The sequence below is a fragment of the Patella vulgata genome, chromosome 6 (genome assembly GCF_932274485.2).
Source record: "Patella vulgata chromosome 6, xgPatVulg1.2, whole genome shotgun sequence".
Taxonomy (NCBI): domain Eukaryota; kingdom Metazoa; phylum Mollusca; class Gastropoda; family Patellidae; genus Patella; species Patella vulgata.
In genome coordinates this window covers 63,060,390-63,082,649 of record NC_065884.2, presented here as the reverse complement: position 1 = coordinate 63,082,649, position 22,260 = coordinate 63,060,390, and the positions used below count along the sequence as shown (strand labels likewise).

At 38.3% G+C, this 22,260-nt stretch overlaps 3 protein-coding genes across 4 annotated transcripts in view; 2 read left to right on the top strand and 1 right to left on the bottom strand.

Moving 5' to 3' along the window:
- The window catches only part of LOC126825671 (trimethylguanosine synthase), a 29,248-nt gene extending 25,927 nt beyond the window's left edge, over positions 1-3,321 (bottom strand). The window contains exons 1-2 of the mRNA XM_050555424.2: positions 3,184-3,321; positions 364-1,756 (exon numbers count right to left, since the gene is read on the bottom strand). The gene's annotated coding sequence lies outside the window, so the exon portion shown is untranslated. The remainder of the gene's footprint in view (positions 1-363; positions 1,757-3,183) is intronic.
- Positions 2,239-13,379, top strand: LOC126825673 (nuclear speckle splicing regulatory protein 1). 2 transcript variants are annotated; one of them, XM_050555428.2, is made up of 9 exons: positions 2,239-2,371; positions 3,302-3,398; positions 5,280-5,361; positions 6,391-6,453; positions 7,565-7,693; positions 8,498-8,705; positions 10,295-10,445; positions 10,873-10,965; positions 11,713-13,379. In XM_050555428.2, exons 2-9 carry the CDS (start codon positions 3,379-3,381, stop codon positions 12,425-12,427), a joined length of 1,461 nt encoding a protein of 486 aa, XP_050411385.1. In that variant the 5' UTR covers positions 2,239-2,371; positions 3,302-3,378; the 3' UTR covers positions 12,428-13,379. The 2 variants fall into 2 exon arrangements, with proteins under 2 accessions (XP_050411385.1, XP_055957620.1); XM_056101645.1 differs by lacking the exon at positions 2,239-2,371 and having other exon boundaries at positions 3,263-3,398.
- A 2,943-nt stretch (positions 13,380-16,322) lies between these two features.
- On the top strand, positions 16,323-20,891 carry LOC126825661 (putative ankyrin repeat protein RF_0381). The gene is made up of 2 exons (XM_050555404.2): positions 16,323-16,500; positions 18,400-20,891. The coding sequence occupies exons 1-2, from the start codon at positions 16,427-16,429 to the stop codon at positions 20,636-20,638; spliced, it is 2,313 nt and encodes a 770-aa protein (XP_050411361.1). The 5' UTR covers positions 16,323-16,426; the 3' UTR covers positions 20,639-20,891.
- Positions 20,892-22,260: the final 1,369 nt, after the last annotated feature.

Genomic DNA, 22,260 nt, shown 5'->3' with positions numbered 1-22,260 from the left:
ACTAAAATGACTGTTGTGTTCTAATCTACTTGAATTCGTAGCCATCCGATTGTCCAGAGAGTTAATTATGCGATTGTCATGTTAACAAATGGTTTAAATTATAATCTGCATTAGGTAGAGTTAGTTCTTACATAAGGTACAAATAAATTTTAAAACAGCACCAATGGTCATCCGGGCAAATCCTGCTTCTTATAACTGTAGTGAACACTTATTTTTTTACTCGATATTTTAGTGTCTTAAGCGCTGGGTCGCTAATCAGGAGATACCGTTTATATGGCGGAGAGACTGGCACGTTAGAATTTTGATTCTAATATATCGCCATACATATCATTTTCTAATATCAAAATGCTTTAAGTTACTTACTTTAGTTTAACTTTCAATCCAGTAAGTTTTACAACCACGAAGTTACCCCAACGCCCCTTTTATATATGACACAATAATCATCTTTAGGGTGTATTGTATACCTGTAGTGTATATCTCTATTAATAGACCTGTATGTTTGTTTACATAGGGCAGTACGCCACCTGATACAGGTAACTTCATACTCTTAACAAAATCAAATCCACACTGTTAGAGCTCGCTCACACGAAGAATAGAAAGTTTCCATTGCGCAATGCCGTTTGTATATTGCCAAATACTAACTTGTTGTATCAAGTATTGACCACCATAATACAGAGAGTCCTAATGGTCTGACCTATATTAACGAAATGTATTTATCACGTATACAAGCCCCGTTTTACTTTAGATTGGGGTATATGGATTCAGACCACCGTATATAAATGAAATGAAAATGAAATAGGGGTATAACGTCCTACTGGGCTGCTCCTACTGCTGGGCTAATGACGACGGGTGTGCGCCATGCAGTTTGCTATCAGGGACATTTTGCCCGAACAGCGGTGCTGCGGCCTAATCTGGTTTCGAATTCCAACAATCAAGGTAATTCTTTTACATTCATGCCTCTCAAAACATTGTATTCGACTACTATTACTACTACTAGTTATAACATATTTTATTGCAAATAATTAACAAAGGGATTACGACAATTTATAGAAATTATGCCCCCCCCCCCCGTGAATATAATGATATAATATAATGATATCTCTCTCTCTCTCTCTCCATCGTCAATATAATCACTTGATATTGCGCCTAAAATTAAAATACATTTAAAGTTGAAGGATGTCATACTTTCATGTTCACCTAGTTGTCTTCCATTCCAGACGTACAAAATTTGAAAACATGGTCTTACTTAAACCCAGTCTGAAAATCAGAGACACGCCGCCTGCTGAGATGATAGCTATCACACCTACCATTTAGTTTTCGAACGTTAGTTACGTACGACTTAAACCTTGCGTATTTTGAATAAAATGCGTGAGTCCTAATCTTCGACATATCGAGATATAACTGTATGATACACGTTTCAAAGGAATTGTCTTACTCGAACAGTGTTTAGCTCGAATAAAGATACGCGGATCGATGGTCTTCTTCATAACGATGCATGACTGTATTGTTGACGGTAGAAGGAATTGTCTTACTCGAACCTTGGATCAATGATGTTCGTCATAATGAAGTTTTACTGTATGGCTTTAACTTGATACGTTTATTGAGTTTTCCACAGAGGAATATTGTCTGCTATAATTCAAAGGGTCGCGTAGTCGTTGAGCTGACGATTGACTGTTAGTTTTTCTTGGTTTATAAATCATTACGGCTAAGATTATATATAAGAGTATTAAACTGGATAGAACACCAATGGTTAAACCTGAAACAAATTCAAATTGTTGGTTAAAAACATACTGTGTTTATTGACACGACGCTAATGCCAAACAGACATGACTGACAGTGAACTTAGCACAGCAAATAAATAAATAAATAACGGGGTGAGCCGGTTGGTTCAGATCTTCTTTATAGTTTACTATTTATTAGGGCTCGCGACGGTGTCGGATGGGTCGGGGTCGACACCTTTTGAAAAATCCATGGTCTCTAGCGTCATTTTGGCATAGATCTGGAGTAACAGGAAGTTCGTTTGCTGAAACACAGAAACTGATATTTATTACAACACATCCCAAGTAATACTAATTAGATGTACATGATTTCGACACGACTAAACAATAAAAGAGTGGAAAAACAAAAACCGCCAAAAATAACAACAAGAACATTATTTCATCACATAAACTATTCGTTTATTTGTTTCAATACCCAAAATCATGTTGATCTGGGTTTAAACGGATGGGGACCTGACGGTGACTGGAGCCTCAAACGAAACGAAGACCAAATCTTTCCAAAAAAGGGGATTGATAGAATCCGTTTCTATCCAACCAACGCAACCTAGGTACCCACAGTCACCAGTTCTCTTCCAATTTACGTTCAAGTAACGGTTAGTGTACTGTTTTGTTAATTTATACCATAGAAATATATACACACAGCATTACTCGACATACCTCGCCAGGTCCCCCTAGGCCCCGCGCCCCTGGACAAGTGTCGCAGCTGCTATTTATAGTAAGACTCAAATGGATGGGACTGTTCCCTTTTAAACAATTGTGGGCAATACATAGAAGGTTGAAATGGGTTCTGTGGGTGATTGCTTGTAGCCAGTGCAACTCCTTTACAAACAGCATACGATCTTTGCTGCAGGATATTGCACAATTTGATTATTTTTCCGGTTCTAATGGATACCACAGAGTAGATTAATACAGTAGTCGAGTCGATTCGAGAAAAGTAGCGATCTGACGAGCATATCTTTTCGTCATTAGATGTCGGATTAGCCAGAATTCAGTCTACATTGAGCTGTGGTCGGATGACCTGAGATGGACAGAAATGAAATAGGGTTTAACGTCCTACTGTTCTGCTTCGACTGGGATAATGAAGTCGGGTATACGCCATACAGTTTGCTATGAGGGGAATTTTGCCCGGGCAGTGGCGCTACGGCCTACTCTTATGTCGAATTCCAGCTGCAAAGGGATCTTTAACGTCTACGCCAATGTGTACACTGGACCTCGGCTTTTCGTCTCACCCGAACGACTAAACGTTGTCAGGACGTAGTAGTCTTGACACAACTGTCTGACATAGTAATCCATACCCAATTCAGAATCAAGTTAGAAGATATAGCAGACAGCATTAATCCCCGAGAGTGGCGAGAGGCTAAGACTGGTGGAGTGGCAGTTGGGGTAATATCAGCTCTCCGCTTACCTAAATCTTGTTGTTTTAAAGCTGGAATGGCACTGCCCAATGTTTTTGACATATTGTACCCAGCTTTAATCGTTCATAAACATAAAAACAGACTATAAAACAAGCCATCTATTTACAGGTTTTCCGGGGGCGTGGCATTATTTACTGAATTATCTCCCCGTTCATGCGCCAAGGGAAGTAACTCTGACATCCAGCATGGCGGCGGAAAATAAAAAGTAAGTAAATAAAACATTGTTTTTATTACTAAATGCTGTGTTAGATATGGAAATCTGTAACAATATTGACCGTGCATATATATTTTACACTGGGGCAAGACTGGGTACCGCTAAAACTTACGAATCTGTTGATTCCTTGAATTTATCCGAGTCTGAACTTTTAAACAACAAATAAAAAAAAGTAAAACTAAAACACCAGAAAACGGTTTGTAAACGTTGCCCTCTAAATGCAGTCTACTCACCATAGATTACAAATCTAATACGGATAGTCATGGTCCATATTATTCATTGCACTTGCAGTGATATATATAAAAAAAATGAACAAATATATTTATAACATATATTTCCATAGTTCAGCTCTGAACGTAGGTCTCATTACACTCGACCTGTACATTCAGAAGCTCTGATCTCCTATTGAATCCTTGCGAAACTGAGATCCGCCCCAGTCAATCTTACTGTGCAACTTTTTACTGCTAAACGGTGGGGTGTCAATCCGTGTGAACACCTGTACAATGTAAAGGAACATCTTAGTGAGAAACTAAGACCTGGCTTACCTCGCTAGAGTCAGTATGAGCGACACAACATGCTGTTAAAAAATACGTCTTCTAACCGACTTGGCAAACTTCATTGAAAGGGTAACGCACAAATTTACGAACTTGGCCATATATAAGATGAAACGATATTTAGGTATGTCTGGGAGAAAAATATTGAAATCTTTGAAAAGGTGAGAATCTTCAATCATTTATTGCTTTGCCTAGTCAAATTACAATAATTTACAATAAAATTCATTCAAAAATCCCAATATTTTCCACCAGGCTTACCTAAATTTCATTTCATTTTATATGGCTGAGTTCGTAAATTTGTGCGTAACCTTCAATGAAGTCTGCCAAGTCAGTTAGAAGACGGAGACATATTTTTTAACAGCCTGTTGTGTTGCTCATACTGGTTCTAGCAAAGTAAGCAAGGTCTTATTTTCTCATTAAGGTGTTCATTTATATTGTTCGGGCGTTCACAGGGAATGACACGCGACCGTTTAACAGTAAAAAGATGCCATGTAAAATTGACTGGGAAGCCATTAGATTTTTAACACAGATTCAATAGGAGAGTCATTGAGTCAACTGGCGTGGTTTCGAATCCCCGGTTGTACGTGACGAGGAGTATGGTCGGGTCGCCTGTCCAACCTTGTGGGTTTTCTCCAGGTCCTCCGGTTTCCTCCCACTGCTAAAGACCCCTACGTGCAAGGGAATTATTGAATTAAATTAAACCATATGTTAGTCCCGAAATGACCTAGTTTGTGTCAAGTGGACATTATGTTATTGGCTGTTATGTATTGACATCTGTGAATAATCTGTGGTATATTTTATTATGAATTGTTTTAAAACTTTTCAATTTATTATGTACTGTAAACATGAACCATATATCAAATATACAGAACATAATGTAACTTAAAGACTGGGTAACAAGCAAAATGTTGTTTTGTATTTTTGAAACAAATGGGATATTCTGTCGGTCCGGTACATATGGCATTGTGCATGATCATCAGATATTAAGAGGACTTTAGGTCAAATGTTAAGATTCTTTTACTACTTTAACTGATTATGGACATGTATGAATACAGGAAATGGAAAAAAAACCTAGTTTACTTAAATGTACCTTTCATAAAGTCATTGAATGCCAGATTTGTTCCACTGTTTTTCATTGACTTCTATATCATATTTATTTCATTCCTTTTGAACAAGGAAGTTTCCCATACACCTGGTTGACTTCCTGAGACAACACTCTTCCAAAAAATGTTTACAGCTTTTGAATTCAAGTGTGATCAACATTAGACTTGGTATACTTATTCTTTCGACAATTTGGACATTTTTTTTCTCTTTTTAGATATGGATTATTTTTGCCTAAAAAGGGAGTCACGGCTGTTCTTCCTAAAGCAAAGAATATATTTGGTGATGATAGTGATGAGGTTAGAAAACTTTGTTTTGAACTTCTTGAAATAGGGAGACTTCTAGATTTAGTTCATAATACAATATGTTTAACTGCGTTAATTTCGATACTTGGCAGGATAAATGCTATGCAATTCAATTGTTGTTTCAGCAGAGTGATCATAAGTAATATAAAAAAGGAGCCATAATGGCTTGAGGAGTGTTGTGCTAGCTCAGTAACCAGGTCCAGGGTCTGATCCCGGTGTTCGTAGTCATGTACTGCAGGATTTTCCAGCTTGTTTTCTGCCTTGTCAGCAGTGCAAGAATGAAGCCCTACCAAGCCCTGGCAATTAAGATTCAATGAATAGAATCCAGAAATGCTACTCTCGAGGCAAAATTTCCCAAATAAACCCAGTTGATGCAAAAAAGTAGGATGTTAAGCCTCCTTGCATTTCATTTCATATATCAAAAAGTGAAAATATAATGTCTTATAGTTTAATAATGCAACCCAGAAACGATTGAAAATCTACATTTACTGTTACGACGCCATTGTTCTAAGATTTTGCTATGTTGTTTAGTACTATTCCCCTGCAGGTTTATCTGGGTATTCATCACTCAACAGGTCATACTTAGGAGTGTTGTATGACTGAAATGTTTTAATTAAAGTGTATACGTTAGTTCACAAAGTCTGTCATAGAGTCAAGTGGTATGGTTTCGATTCCCTGCTTGTACAGCTAAAGACCGTTCAAGCGAATTATTGAAATAAAATTCAACCATATGTTAGTCCCAAAATGACCATGTTTATCTTGAGTGGACATTAATCCTAATTTCTCTCTTCCTCTATTCAAACTTGTTTAGCTATATTGAGAGTCTGTGAACTTTAACTTTATTGAAATACATTATCATGCATCAGCTCTGAGGTGTCAAGATTTCTCTGTATAGAGTCACATTTAAAGTACAACACATACAACTTAGCTGTTAGAAGGCTTAGTTTACTTGTCTGGAAACTTTTTAAAATCATATACATTGTATACCGGGTACACAAAATAAATCATTATTTTTATTTTCAGGAAAAGGACGGAATTGTTGTACCGAGAAAACCCACTGTAAATCAGAAGAAAGTGAAAAAACAGGTGATTACTATTTGTGCCTTATTCTGCCAAAATATCTCGTTCAGCATTTTCATGGGTCTCTAATTTTAGTAATATTTACAAGTCTTTACTGACTGGGGGTCAAAATGACCTGTCAAAATTTAAATGCCATAAAATTAGAATTTCAAAGAATTTAACCTTATAAATTATAAATACAATTAAATTACAGATCTATATTTCATTTCGTTTTTTTTTTTTATACTTTCATAGCCTTCACTACATGAAGATCTGCCCAGTTGTAGTGGAAGGTTGAATCAGGTGTCATATGAGCGACTTTTGACCTTATGATGCCAGACATTGATTAATCAATCAGCCTTTATGTTTTTAGTGGTGTACCCACAGTTCCTTGCACCTTACGCCAAAATCTCTCTGTAACAGATCGTTTCATTGGCTAATCCCTAACAAAACGCGGGCTAGATAACAACTCTTCCAGATCCTAGTGTAGTAAACGAAACTATAAAAAGCGAAAGGAATAGGATCTGTGTTTTAATCAGATTGTAAATATAATTAAACTTATAGGTTTTATAAATATACTCACAGGATACATGGCTTCACCCTGGGGCCCAAATTGAACCAAATCATGGCTTAAAACTTTCACAGGGTCATTTCTGGTTAATTTAAAACCACATATGTTGGGGTGGATCGTGGGGATGAAGCGTGATGGGCGAACATACACACAGGCATCTTTGATTTTATTTATATAGATTAAGCAATCGAATGAGATAATGCTAAAACTTGCTTGACACAAATGCCAGCTGCCTAACAGTTTTAACTGAAAGCCCTTCATATATTGTTTCTGAATAGTAAGTTTGACCATCTTTCCATTGGGAACAGACGACAAACTAATGTTCCTGTATGCATGTCATTATCCACTTAAAAATCTGATCAGTTAAAATTTGATGAAAAAGTATGCGGAAAACAGTGCTGTCCAGCAAAATTCACTCACAGCACACTGTATGGTGTAGTATGTCTTCATTTGACAGATTCGGATCCCCAAATAATTAAATCCACAGTTATAATTTTATCCAAATCAAAAAGTTTGTGCCAATTTTGACGTTGTTATCAAGTTTTTCTATTCGTTGCAATTATTCAGACCCAGATAGCAATCGACAAAGCTTTATCAGAAGATCCCTCAGTGTATGAATATGATAGTCTTTATGATGATATGCAGGCAGAGAAAAATAAGAAAACAGCTAATCCAGAGAAAAAACAGGATAAAAAGGTAAATAACAGGGTTAATGTTAGTAAACAACAGGGTTAATGTTAGTAAACAACAGGGTTAATGTTAGTAAACAAGAGAGTTTATGATAGTTAACAACATAGTTAATGGTAGTAAACAACAGGGTTATTGTTAGTAAACAATAGGGTTAAACATACATTATGCAAGAGCTAAATCTGTCTATTGCAGGTCTTTCTTTAGGCCTGAAATGTTATCAAAATTATTAATTAGACATTAATTAACTTATCCAGACCATAATCAACTCTAGATGGCATCGCTAGCCTACGATCTTAAGTGGATTGTGAGCCGATTTACTGCATAACTTTCCTTCTTGATTAAACGATTAAATGGATAATCGAGACTATGCTGTTTATCGTACTGACTTTAGTAATGATGACCGAGGCTAGGCAGAAATTTTATTCGCTTAGTGCTCGGTTCATAGTGGGTCAATCTGAATAAAATTTTCAGCAAATTGCCTTTACGTTATCTAGTTTTTATTTATTATAGTGAGAACTGCCAACTCGTTATCGAATCTCCCATAATGTATCTTTTATGTTAGTAAACAATAGGGTTAATGTTAGTAAACAATAGGGTTGATGGTTGTAAACAACAGGGTTAATGTTGTAAACAACAGGGTTAATGGTAGAAAACTTGGTTTATAGTAGTAAAGAACATTGTTAATGGTTGTAAACAGGGTTTATAGTAGTAAACAACATGGGTTAATGGTAGTAAACAACAGGGTTTATTGTAGTAAACAACATGGTTAATGGTGGGCTCATTTCTTTTTATTTTCAATTTCTGTTCCAGGCCAAGTATATAACAGGATTATTAAAAGCAGCTGAGGTGAGGAAACGTGAACAAGAAAGACGAGTGGAGCGTAAAGTACAGAAAGAACGAGAGGAGGAAGGAGAAGAATTTGCTGGGAAGGAAGAATTTGTCACGTCAGCTTATAAAAAGAAGATGGAGGAAATCCAAGCTGAGGAAGAGAAAGAAAGACGAGAGGCAGCTATGGAGGGTAAATATACTTTCATGTTTTGGACTTATTTTCTGGTGGCTATGAATAAAATTTAGTTTACTGACAAATAACATGGACAGGAATGAAGGGAGGTAATTCGCTTATTTTTTTGATTGAGCTTACATTCAGGGGATAGAGAGAGAAATGGGGTTTAACGTCCACTCGACACAAACTAGGTCATTTCGGGACTAACATATGGTTTAATTTTATTTCAATAATTCGCTTGCGTGTAGGGGTCTTTAGCAGTGGAAGGAAACTTCAGGACCCAGAGAAAACCCACGAGGTTGGACAGACGACCCTACTCCTTGTCACATACAACCGGGGAGCCGAAACCACGACAGTTGACTCAATGACAGACCTTATGATACAGCGCGCACATGCTAACCATTCGGCCATCCAACCCCCCTTACATTCGGGGATCTTTGGGCTTATTATCTTATGTAGTAAACAACAGTAGACTACTACAGGGGCATGGTGACACATGAGTTTGTATGAGGAACAAGATCCCGTTAGGGCCCCCCCCCCAAATAGCAATATTTATATGTGTGTCAGGGGGAGTAAATTTTTAGTATATCAGACCCACAGTATGTTTGACACTGGTTAAGCATTATGATTATAATGTCGAAACCGTGTGATTTTTTGCCATTTGCGAGGGAGTGCAAAAACTTAACAGGGCACAAAAGTCAAAGCCATGACGCAAAGCGCGTCATTCCGTCCCTGTCGCTTAGGCCCTGGTTTACTACCATTAACCCAATTTGTTTCACAGAGTATTACGAAAGTCTTCTAATATCTCTGTAAAAGATGGCGGCTTCAACACATAACGTCATATCACGCGGTGTCAATCATGGCGCATACATTGTTTACATAAGACGTTAATGATTTGAGCAGAATGGTGCCTTTTACTCATTTTAATACCCATTTACACTAATTTAGGAAATACTTTTTACCTACAAATACTTTAAACGTCTTTATTTATTTTTCTAATACATAAAAAAATGTTTTAGAATTTAATTTGTGGGAGAAAAAAAGTTAATATTTGTGGCTCATTAAGTCGCATCGATGTCATCCTTATCAGTGATTGTCGCAGCCTAGCGAATATTCACTGCGGATCAGTGTGCCATTAACCCTGCAGGTAAACAATTTATTAGACTGCATTAAACATGCATTATGCAAGAGCAAAATCTGCTTATTACAAGTCTTTCTTTAGGCCTGAAATGTTATCTTAATTATCAATTAGACATTAATTAACTTATCCAGACCATAATAAACTCTCGATGTCAAGGCTAGCCTTCGATGTTGGCTGGATTAGATTCTTATGCCGCTTAACGGCCATTGATAATTAAATCAAAACAGTGGATAATCGAGACTATGCTGTTTATATTAATGATTTTAGTAATGATGACCGAGACTATGCAAAAACTTCACCCGCTTCGTTCTCGGCTCATAGTGGATTACCTTTACACTATCTAGTTTTTAACTATTATAGCGAGAACTGCCATCTCTTTATCTTATCTCCCATAATGTATCTTTAAGTAGAGTATTGTTTCTATAATAATAATAATATTTAATGTATTTGTATATTTAATCAGATATACTGGATGTGAAGAAACAGAAAGATATGAGTGGATTTTATCGTTATTTGTATCGTGAAACGACTGGTGGGACCACAGCCACTGATGAAACTAAAGTTAAACCAGATGAACAAGATGTGAAGCCTGAACTACCAGCTTTTGATAAAAAGTAAGAATTATCTCTTGGGTTTGTTCCATGAGCATACCGAAATTCAGGAACTGTACTTATGTTGACATATTGCTGTGCAGTATTTATATGCCGACATTGAATTGTGGTCGGATATTTCCGTTACTCCATTTATGACCCTGTCATCCACCATGTCTTGGAATACCTAATCAAATTCTGAACATATTGCCGATCCGACTTAGGCGAAGGATAAAAAAGCTGGAATTAGATCAAATGAACCGAACATTTTGATCCGTGTTGAGCAAAGATCCAACTTAGGAAATCCGACTTATGCATAGAAATTTAATAAGAAAAACCTGCAGGATCAAAGGGTCCAAACGATTTTATCCGAGTTGAGTAAAGATCCGCCTTTTATGAATCTGTAGTTTGTTTTGTGTTAAACATCACTGTTTTGTCTTTCTCTCTCCAGGAAATATGAAGATTTAGATAAAGATGATTCAGAAGTTGAAGTGGGCGATTCTGATGATTCAAGCAGTGATTCCAGTTCATCAGGGAAGGAAAGGTAATTTATTTTATAATTTTTTTTTTAATGGAGTTTCCACTTCAAAATATTAACACATGCTGTCATAAACAGCACATATGTGATTAATTTAATCCCACCAATGCTAATGGGTAATCAGATTTAGTACCGTTAGTCCACAGGCACTTGAAGGGATTAAAATGCCTTGAAGACGTGAAAACAAAGATGGCGGCTGAAATACCTTTTATATACTATAATATCTAGTCAAGCAGTAGTAAGAAGTTTTATTTTAATCCCTTCAAGTGCCTGTGCGTTAGTCCTAATGGGTACTCAAATCTAGTACCATCAGTGCAAATGGGTAATAAAATTTATTCCAAACATGTTATTGGTGGAGATGAGAAGGGGGGGGGGGGACCAAATGGTTTAATGTGTGCCAGTTGGTTCATAAGATCTGTCATTTAGTCAAATGGTTGAAATCCCTGCTAGTATGTGACAAATCTTGTGGTTTTTCTCCAGGTCCTCCTACTTCTAAAGACCCTACGCACAAGCAAATTATTCTAATAAATTTGAATCATATGTTATTCCCGAAATGATTTAGTTTTTGTCGAGTGGACATTTAACCCTATTTCTCTCTAAACTTGTTATATTTGGTAGCATCAATCCTAATTCGCCAGTCGGAGCAGAACAGTAGGACATTAAACCCCATTTCATTTCATTTCAATCCTAATTCGCACTCAAGATGTATTATCTATGTTGAATTTTTCAAACATTTGTTTTTTTTCTTTTCAGTAAAGTGATAGTAGAAGAAACAGATGACAGACATAAACACAGGAGTTCTCTCAATATTAACAAAAATAGACACCGATCAAGGTCAAAAGAAAGGTCAAGATATAGGTCAAGGTCTAATGATAAGTCAAGGAAAAGGTCGAGATCAAATGAAAGGTCCAGAAAAAGGTCAGTGTCAAAAGAAAGGTCAAGACATAGGTCAAGGTCTAATGATAGGTCAAGAAAAAGGTCGAGATCTAATGAAAGATCCCGAAAAAGGTCAGTGTCAAAAGAAAAATCAAGACACAGGTCAAGGTCTAACGATAGGTCAAACAAAAGTTCCAGATCTAATGATAAACCAAAAAACAGATCAAGATCTAATGAACGGTCAAGAAAAAGGTCAAGGTCAAAGGAAAGGTCAAGACAAAGGTCTAATTCAAGGACAAAAGATAGGCAAAAACACATATCAAAAGAAGAACCAAGTAATAAATCTAGGAAAAGGTCAAGGTCGAAAGAAAGTTCAAGAAATCCTGACGAATCTCCAAGTGTAGCTAGAGACAATAAAGTTAAAAGATTAGAAGCTGATGTGAATTCTGAAAATGTGACAATAGACAACACTGATAAAAATAAAACGGAACAAAAATATAACCGTAAGACCACAAGAGATGTTGAAAGTGAGGCAAGGAGACGATTTTTAGAACGTAAATTGGCAAAAGAACAGGCCAAGTTAAGTCAGTGATTAATAAATAAAAAAAATTATATTTTAAAAATTTAGAAACTCATCATACTTTGATATACATGTACTATTAGAGGTACATGTATCTCTGCTTGATGAAGTAAATAAATAAAATGGGGTTTAATGAAGACAAGCATGCAATACAGTGTGTATGAGGGAATTTTGTTCTGGCAGTGGTGCAGCAGTCTACTCTTATTTCCAGTTCCAACTGTTGATAGTTCTGTTGCGTGTAAGCCAACATGTACACGGGACATCTTTCCTGCACCACTGACATGGGGAAGCAACAGCAGAAAATCCTGAGGGACATTCTCTGTTAACACTGGTTGGTGAGTCACTGTTGCTCCCTGAATTAAATAAGAATCCCTATTTGTATTGTGTGAACCCAACAGTGTTACCAGAAAAGGAAAGTGCCTGTGTTTTACTATATAGGAGAAGTCAGTAGACAGTGTGATGGTGATGAAGCTTCTGTGTTTTACTATAACATAGGAAAAGTCAGTGGACTTCAACAACAGTGTTATTGTGATGAAGCTCTTGTGCTTCACTATGAAATGGGTGAAGTCAGTGGACTTTATGAACAGTGTTATGTTGATGAATCTCGTGTGCTTCACTATAAAATGAGTGAAGTCAGTAGACTTTATCAACAGTGTTATGATGATGAAGCTCCTGTGTTTCACTATAACATGAGTAAAGTCAGTGTGATAGTGATGCAGCTCCTGTGTTTCACTATAAAATGGGTGAAGTCAGTGGAGTTCAGCAGTAGTGTGATGGTGATGAAGCTCCAGTGTTTCACTGTAACATGGGTGAAGTCACTGGACTCTAGCAACAGTGTGATGGTGAACCCCTTGAGTTCAAGATTACATGGATGATTCTATTTATGGAATACCTTTGTAAATGATTGTCCATAACTAAAATGCAATGTAAAATTGTTTATAATTATTAAATTCAGTTCTGTCAATCCTGGTGGTTCATTAACATTAGTTCCACCATTCCTAATGGCTAATCAAATTTAGTACCAACAGTCCTAATGGTTACGGTGGCTAAGTGGGTAAGACGGTGGCTCGCTATCCTGGAGATCGGGTGTTCGATCCCTGCATTGGCCGAGAAAGTTCACCCAGATTTTCCGACGTGTTTCCCCCTTGTCGGTGATGCAGGACAGAGGGCCTGACAAGAACAAGCCGAGGTCCCGTGTACATATTGGCGTGCACATAAAAGATCCCTTGACAGTTGGAATTCGATATAAGAGTAGGCGGTAGTGCCGCTGTCCGGGCAAAATTTCCCTCATAGCACACTGTATGGCGTATGCCCGTCTTCATTCGCCCAGTTTGGAGCAAAACAGTAGGACGTTAAACCCTATTTCATTTCATTTCCTAATGGTTATCAAATTTATCTTCATCAGTCCTAATGGTAAATCGAATGTATTAAATTATTACTATCAGTCCTAATGGGTAATCTGTGTGTGGGAATGGTTTAACATGCACGCTTTAGATGAAAAGGTATTTCATTGAGACCAGTGGCATGGTTTTTATTTCATGCTTTTCAGTTACAAGGTCATCTAACCTCATGGGTTTTCTCTGAGTACTCTGGTTTCCACACACTGCTAATGTTCAATAAAATTGAATCATATCTTAGTCTCCTGAAATCGCCTAGTTTGTGTGGAGTTATTTTGCACATCCTACAATATAGCAGGGTAAATTACTATTTTTTTTGTGGGGGGGGGGGGCAGAGCTTTTTGAGTAAGGTGATGCCTCACCAACCAGGTGGTCGGAGATTCCTTCCCCTCATAGTTTGCTTGTCTCAGTGATGCAGGACACAGGGGCTGGCCGGGACAGTGTCTAGTCATTCGGAAGGTTCAGTGTTCATATTGGCGTACATGTAAAAGAAACTCCACCATTGTAAAGCGAAATAACTGTAGTCCATAGCCCCACTGTCCAGACTAAACCTCCATTATACCGTACAGGGGGACCTTAAACCCCTTTTCATTCCATGTGTTACTATCGGTTCGGTCATAAGATCCTTTGACTTAGTGTATCCATTTAGATCCCAGGGGAAATGGGCTCCCCACGGTTGTTTACCCAGGAATTTGATCTTGGGGTCCTATATGTAGGTGTTAAAGGACAATATTGGTGTCAGTCATTATAAAATATGTGATAGAACTGGTTAAATACATCCCAAATATAACTTTAACACAGAGATCATTGCTACGGGAGATGTGTAACAAGCACGTGAAGAACGGGAAGTGACGACAAACACAAGTTATCCTACTATATAACTGATTGTAGCAACAAGCGATAACAGACACGCGATCGAATTTCATTTCACGGATAATTCAGCTGAAGATGAAAAGCTATTATATGAGACGGTGAGAGGATATCTGACAATTGAAAAAAAGAATTGGCTGTCATTAGATAAAAGTCAGTCAGATACATAGAAGGATAACTCGTGTTTGGCGTCACTTCCCCTTTTCTTCACGCGCTTGTTACACATCTCTCGTAGCAATGATCCCTGTATTAAAATTATATTTGGAATGTATTTAACCAGTTCTATCACATATGTAATTATGAATGACACCAATATTGTCCTTTAAGAGAGCAATGGGATGACAATTCCAAGTATGTCACCAAGTTTTGGCCATTTGCATTAAAAATTGAAGAAATGTCAAGCAATTTTAGAGTCGGAGTATATTCTGGAACATATAAAGATTATTGAAAATATTACCTGTAGCCCAGGGACGACAACATCTTAGTCTGGATCTGACATTGGAACGTATTGAAATGAAATGAAATGAGGTTTAACGTCCTACTGTTCTGCTCTGACTGGGCTAATAAATACAGTATGCTAGGAGGGAAATTTTGCCCAGGTAGAGCCACTACTATTTTTTTATATGAAACTCCAACTGTCAAGGGTTACCACATGCACGTCAATGTGTACAAGGGACCTAGATATTATTCTCAGCATGAACCCATCATAGCTAACGGATATCCAGACACGGAATTCAGCACACGGTGCGTTGAAAACAACAAATTGACCGTACTACTGGGCACAGGGGCAGAGAACCTTGTTATGAAGTCAAAGGCCCCCTTACTGGACACACAGAGGAATTTGCTTCTCTTCGGTTCCCCTTTTCTTGTACTTTTGGACCCTTTTCTTGGACTTGGGGCCCTTCCACTGACTTATGAGTCCTGCTTCAGGGAGTCATATCACACTTCCTCCCTGGATTCAATGTTTTCTGCGGGGTTGGATGGCCGAATGGATAGCACGTGCGCGCTGTATCATACCGCCTGTCATTGTGTCAACTGGCGGGGTTTCGATTCCCTGGTTGTACGTGACAAGGAGTATGGTCGCCTGTACAACGTCGTGGGTTTTCTCCGGGTCCTCCGGTTTCCTCCCACAGCTAAAGACCCCTGCGCGCAAGCGAATTATTGAGATAAAATTGAACCATGTGTTAGTCCAGAAATGACCTAGTTTGTGTCGAGTGGACGTTAAACCCCATTTCTATCTCTCTCTCTCTCTGTTTTCTTTCAGTTACTGAACATATGCGTATTATCCTCAAATTATTGAGGGCTTGTGTTGATTCAATTTTGGGGAGTTAAATTGTGGTAATTTTGTTTTATTGCCATTAATAAGTTCCTCATGGTATGTGAAAACGGTTTAATTCAGAATGGACGGACACTTTTAGGATTGTTACCATGTGTTGGGTATATAGCCGGCAATATGTTATTCAGTAAATTCAAATTTAAATACGGCGGCTAATTAATTGCCTGCCAGTTCCGTGCGCCATCGGACCGTGACGTAGGCGTGTCACCAGTAGCCTACAGAACGATCAATCAATACACCTTCCATTCAATATAAAATAACCGGTCTTCCACATATATAGATCATACCACGTGACGTGTTACTAAACATATATCACCTTAGTTGTATTATTACTACTACAAATGACACGCCTCTTAAACAAGAAAATCATGACTAGGTCAGATATGTGATGAAAGAGGATACGTGTAAATGTATACTGCTTATAAAAAGGTTTGTGACGAAGAAAACAAGATGGAGCTGTCACTAGACGACTTCTCATCAAGGTGAGTGCACAAATGATTATTAACCGCGTTGTTGTTCTTAGTGTCTAACGTCCGCTTTCACCGTGTGGTCGACCATTTTATTTATAGTCATTCATGAATACACACACGACCGGATTATAAGATTATAGGGGTTACACGCCATGGAGGAGCCTCGGCTTAGTCCCTCCCCGACTAAATTGAAATAGAGGTCTACGTCCGATTTTGCGGTAGTAGCGGGTATTTATTTCATTTATGAATACTGAACGTAATGTATATATCGGGTGGTACACTGAAGCGGAGTAATTCAAACAATATTATACCTGCGTACCACAGGTGACAATGCCTTTATATTAGAATAGCGAGTCGTTTATATCAACGTGGGGGGTGGGTGGCCAAATGGTTAGCAAATGCGCGATGTATCATACGGTCTGTCATTGAGAAACCTTGGTTTCGATTCGCCTGTTCTACGTAACAAGGAGTAGGGTCCCCTGTCCAACCTCGTGGGTTATCTCCGGTTTCTCCCCACTGCTAAACACCCCTACGCGCAAGCGAATTATTGAAATAAAATTGAACTATGTGTTACTCCTGAAATTACCTAGTTTGTGTCAAGTGGACGTTAAACTCCATCTCTCCCTCTCTCTCTCCCTCTCTTGTTTATGCCAACGCATGTCTCTCTCTCTCTCCCTCCCTCCCTCCCTCTCTCTCTTGTTTATGTCAACCCATGTCTCTCTCTCCCTCTCTCTCTCTCTCTCTCTTGTTTATGTCAACGCATTCATGGTCCCGATCAAGTGCTCAATCACGAAACTGAGCAGGCAGTGGCGACACCAAACGAATTCATAATGGTGGTTGCTATGTACAAATGTCAACATTTTAAAACTGTTGGACGTTCATGCCAACTATGTAAAGCGTCAACGAAGAAGACATAATTTGTCCTAATAGAATGATGATGAAATAAAATTAAAATTTATGTTGAACAAATAAAGAAACTGGATTATACATTGTCTTAATTTAGAAATTACATGAATATAAGTTAGAAATTAGACGATAGCACGACATTAACAAATTTAGAATTTTGAATCTAATATACCTCCATAGTTGAGGATAACAGTACTGAGTTTCAACAAAGGATGTCAAATCATGTTTTGCCTGATAAGGCCAGCTCACTTTTTCGTCATATGTCACGAGATTTAAACAGGGCTAACGCTAATCCAAACCCTAACCCTAACCCTTGACGTAGCCCCAATGCTTACCCTAACCCTAACCCACAATCTCACCAACAATCACATGCCCTACCTTTATTTACATCTCAGCGACCATCACAGGAATTTAGCTGGCCGCAACAAATAAATTTAGCCGTAGTAATGGCGCCTACAAAATCTGAACCCGGCTCTGATTAATTTTGTTTAGTTTAAAGGGCCATTATGGGAGATTACATAAAGAGCTGACATTTAAAACAAGATAACGTAAAGAGAACATGCTGAAAATTTCAGTCAAATTGCACGACCATGAACCGAGATATTAGCGATTGAATTTTAGGCCTGGCCTCGATCATCATTACTAAGGTCTCGATTATCCATTTTGTCGTTAAATCATCCATCACAAAATGTATTCAAATTCAGTAAATACGCAGGCTAGCGATGGCATCGAGAGTTAATTATGTTCCGGATCAGTTAATTAATGTCTAATTAATAATTTAGATAACATTTCAGGCCTAATTGCATAAAGTATGTTTGAGTAGATGAGTGTTCGGATTTTGAGTAAATCATCTCTCAAATGGGGTTTAACTTCTTACTTTTCTACACCAGTCGGGCTAATGAAGACGGACATATGCCCTGATTACCGTCTTTCCCGTATCGTCGTAGACAAAGATTAAGATTATACATTTATACGCACTTTTTAAATTCCTTTTTTCTTTTCCAGATTAAAATCGGCAGTGAAAGCAAATGATGAGAACGGGGTGAAGGAGCTAATGAATCAGTCAATTGCGCCAGATGCCCCAGTGGACAAATTAAAGGCTTTAAAAACAGCATGTTGTGTAGATGCGCTGACAAATAAAAATCTTCCAATTGTTAATCTTGTGTTCACTAAAGAATTAGTATTTGATGCAGGTGCGTTGAATCTTTACAGGAACTTGGAGTTCATGAATGCCGCCATTGCGTCGGATTTTGTGGATGGAGTCCAGTTTCTGCACTCCCAGGGTTTGCTTCTTGAACATTTAGTAGGTAAGCCGTGGAATGCTTTATATAGATGTGTTGAGTTTAACAAAGTTGAGGTTTTGAAATATCTTCTGACTGTTCCAGGAATTGATCTGAATCCTAACAAGGATGAACCCCTATTAACTCTTTCTGCCAGACATGGACACCTGGGGTCTTTAAACGTCCTCCTTGATTCTAACGTTAAACGCTATATAAACAACAAAAACAAAAGGGACGGCCTGGATGCTTTAGGGTGTTGTATTCGCTACTACAAAAGATCTGAACATTTTGATTGTCTTAAAGCTCTCACAAACGCTGGTGCCGACTTTGATGCTTTTCTCCACAATCGAACGACACCATTATTGTTTGCTGCGGAAATGGATCTACCAGATGTTGTTCTTTTCTTGTTACAACAGGGGGCTAATAGAAATCCCCGTGTATACGGTGATCATAAATTGCTGCATTTACTTTGTAAATACAGTGAAAAGAACCCCGAGGTAAGTCGTGAATGTGTTAAAAACTTGATAGATTTTGGCGCCGATGTCAATGAGCCGGGAGGTTGTGGTGAAACACCTGTACTTTTAGCTGTCATTGGGCGAAGTGTGGAGATATTGAAAGAATTATTAAAGGCTGGTTGCGATGTGAATAAGCCGAATGGAGAGCCACTTCGAGCATCTATAAGGCAATTATCAGAAGACATGACTGTTGAAAAAATCATTATAAAGATGTTACTGGAAGCTGGCGCTGATGTTAACCTTTTTGATGAGGATGGCGTGACTCCTCTTATGGTTGCTGCACAACAGAGAAACGGGGAACTGATTGAGCTGCTTATATCATTGGGTGCTAATGTTCATGCTTGTGATTTATCTGGCAAATCGGCGTGTCACTATTCTTTAGAACGTGCATATGATGATACCATGAAAAGTAAAGAACTTTTGGAAATATTTGTGAAGGAGGGCGTTTCATTTGCTACTAGCAATCCTGATGTAATTTTATGGCACTGGATTGATCCAACTCCGGACATTGAATTTCTAAAATTTTTAGTGAACAACGGTTTGGAGGTCCACAAAATTGGAAGCTGTGAAGAAAACCTACTGCATTGTCTCAAACACGAAAATTTCACTGAAGCCCTAATGGAATATCTATTAGAAATCGGCGTAGATATTAATCAGCAGGATAAGAATGGAGACACGCCCCTCATCAGTGCCGCTTCCGATATGAAACAAGATTTGTTGAAATACTTGGTAAACATTGGCTGTGAAGTAAATACACAGAATCACCAAGGACAAACAGCGTTGATGGTACTTGGACAGGATCGGCATTATTTGGAATTATTGGAAATTCTGATGAAGGCTGGTGCCGACATAAATCTTAGAGACGTAAAGGGACAGACTTTCTTTCAGTATTATACTGCAAACAACATCAGTTACCAATTCGATTATCAACATAAAGAGTTAGAATTCTTATTACAAAATGGTTGCTTACCGTTTATCGATATTGCCAATCAAAATGGCGACACTTTGTTTACGAAATTATTTAGCGACGAAGACGCGTTTCCTATGTTATGGTTTTTAATAACAGAAAATTGTTCCTTAAAAAATCTGCCGACAGCCAATTGTTCTATTGCTCCGATATTTATGACAACAGACCGGGTACAGAACGCTGAGGTATTTTATGAGAGCGGTGCTCCTCGCGATCAAATTAAACAACATCAATTCGCGGTAGAAAACATCAAACTCTTCGACCATTTTTGTAATAATTTAAGTTTGAAATCAAGTTGTCGGCGAACAATCAGAGGTCAGTTAGGGTTAGGAATAAAAGAAAAAGTTACAAATTTAAATCTACCTATCGCATTGCAAGATTTCTTGCTGTTGAAAGATCGAATTCCATCTAAATGCTTTTCACTATTCGGTCTCTTCGAAAGAGATGATTCGGATTCCGATTTCAAAGAGTGGTATGAATAAAACAGTATGTCGGCTATTTAGGTTTTTATCCATAATGCACATGCGTATAAACATGCGCGTCAAACATGAATATTATCTAGTATGATAGACAAAATGTCACCAATGGAATTTAAATCTCTGAAAATATAACACTTGGTTACTATTGGTTGTCATGATGATGTGCCATTCTAAAAAGTGTCCACAAGATAATGACGTCATGGTGGATATCGGCAGTTCGATGTTGTTCATTTGTTAAAATATATTTATTTTTCTATATGTGAATTATGTAGTGTTTATATATTGGATGTGGCAGCCACGGTGGCCCAGGGAGTGACCTAAAGTTCCCGTGTTTGACCCCGGTTTTGAGCGAGCAAGTTCATTGGGATTTTTCGGGGTGGTTCCTTCCTTTTAGCGGTGCAGGACCGAAGGCCTTGCAACGGACAACGTACATGTAAAGTCGTTCGGATGGGAGGAAAAACCCAGGTCTCGTGTACACATTGCATGTAAAAGAACCCATGACAGTTTGAATTCGATCTAAGAGTAGGCCGTACTGCCGCTGTCCGAGCACAATTTGCCTCATTCGGGCTCGTAGCTAGCAGGTTGGGGGTGGGGGGGGGCAGAGGGGCACGTTGGTCGTTGGTATCGTATTACGTCCAATGGAAAGGACCAGATTTGGTCCAAGGGAGGCAGCTGCCCCCTTTTGCCCCCCTCCCCCGCCCCTAACTAGCTACGGACACCATAGCACAGTGTATCGCGTGTGACCGTCTTCATCAGCCCAGTCGGCTTGTGGGAGCCACGATGGTGCAGAGCAGAGGGCCTGGAATTGAACAGGGTGTAGTTGTTGGAATGTTGCGAAAAACGTAAAAGAATTTAACCAATGGCAGTTGAAATTGACCAAGAGTAGGCTGCAACGCCGCTGTCTGGGTAAAATTCCCGTCATAGCACAACACATTACATATGGCAGTATGCCCATCTTCATTACCCCAGTTGGCGCAGAAAAGTAGGACGGTTTAAAACCATTTCGTTTTATTTCTTTATCATGCCCCTGCCAATAATCCTGACTAAAGACAAATTGGCCAAATACTCCCACCAAAAAGCATATTGGTTAGAAAAGTATAGGGTTTTGACCACCCAAGTATTTCGAATGTGAGAAATCTCAACTTCCAACGGCTCGCGATCGGTTACATGCACGCCAATGTACTAACTGTGAACCCTGATTTTTCACACCATTCGAACGACCAGGCACAAGAAACATGTAAAAGACACTAGGTATAGATATACAACTGGCGGTAGTTTTTTCTTTGATGTCCATATCTCCTAACAATCTGTCATGACGTCATCATAGTTTGATATATTCGGTTCATATCAACCGTTGATGTCGTCATGACAGGTTAATATTTCATATCAAACGCTAATGACGTCATCTCAGGTCGATATATTCGGTTCATATCAATCGCTGATGACGTAGATGATCGAAATAATACAAAAAACACAGAAATAAATTTGTATTCATTTGACAATTAAAAATTGTTATGGTACAGTTTGTAGCATCCAGGACCGAAATAGACGGCGTACTTATCGGCATATTTAAATCGGTCATCCATACACCATGTCTAAGATATCTTTCAGAATTTTCTTTCCGT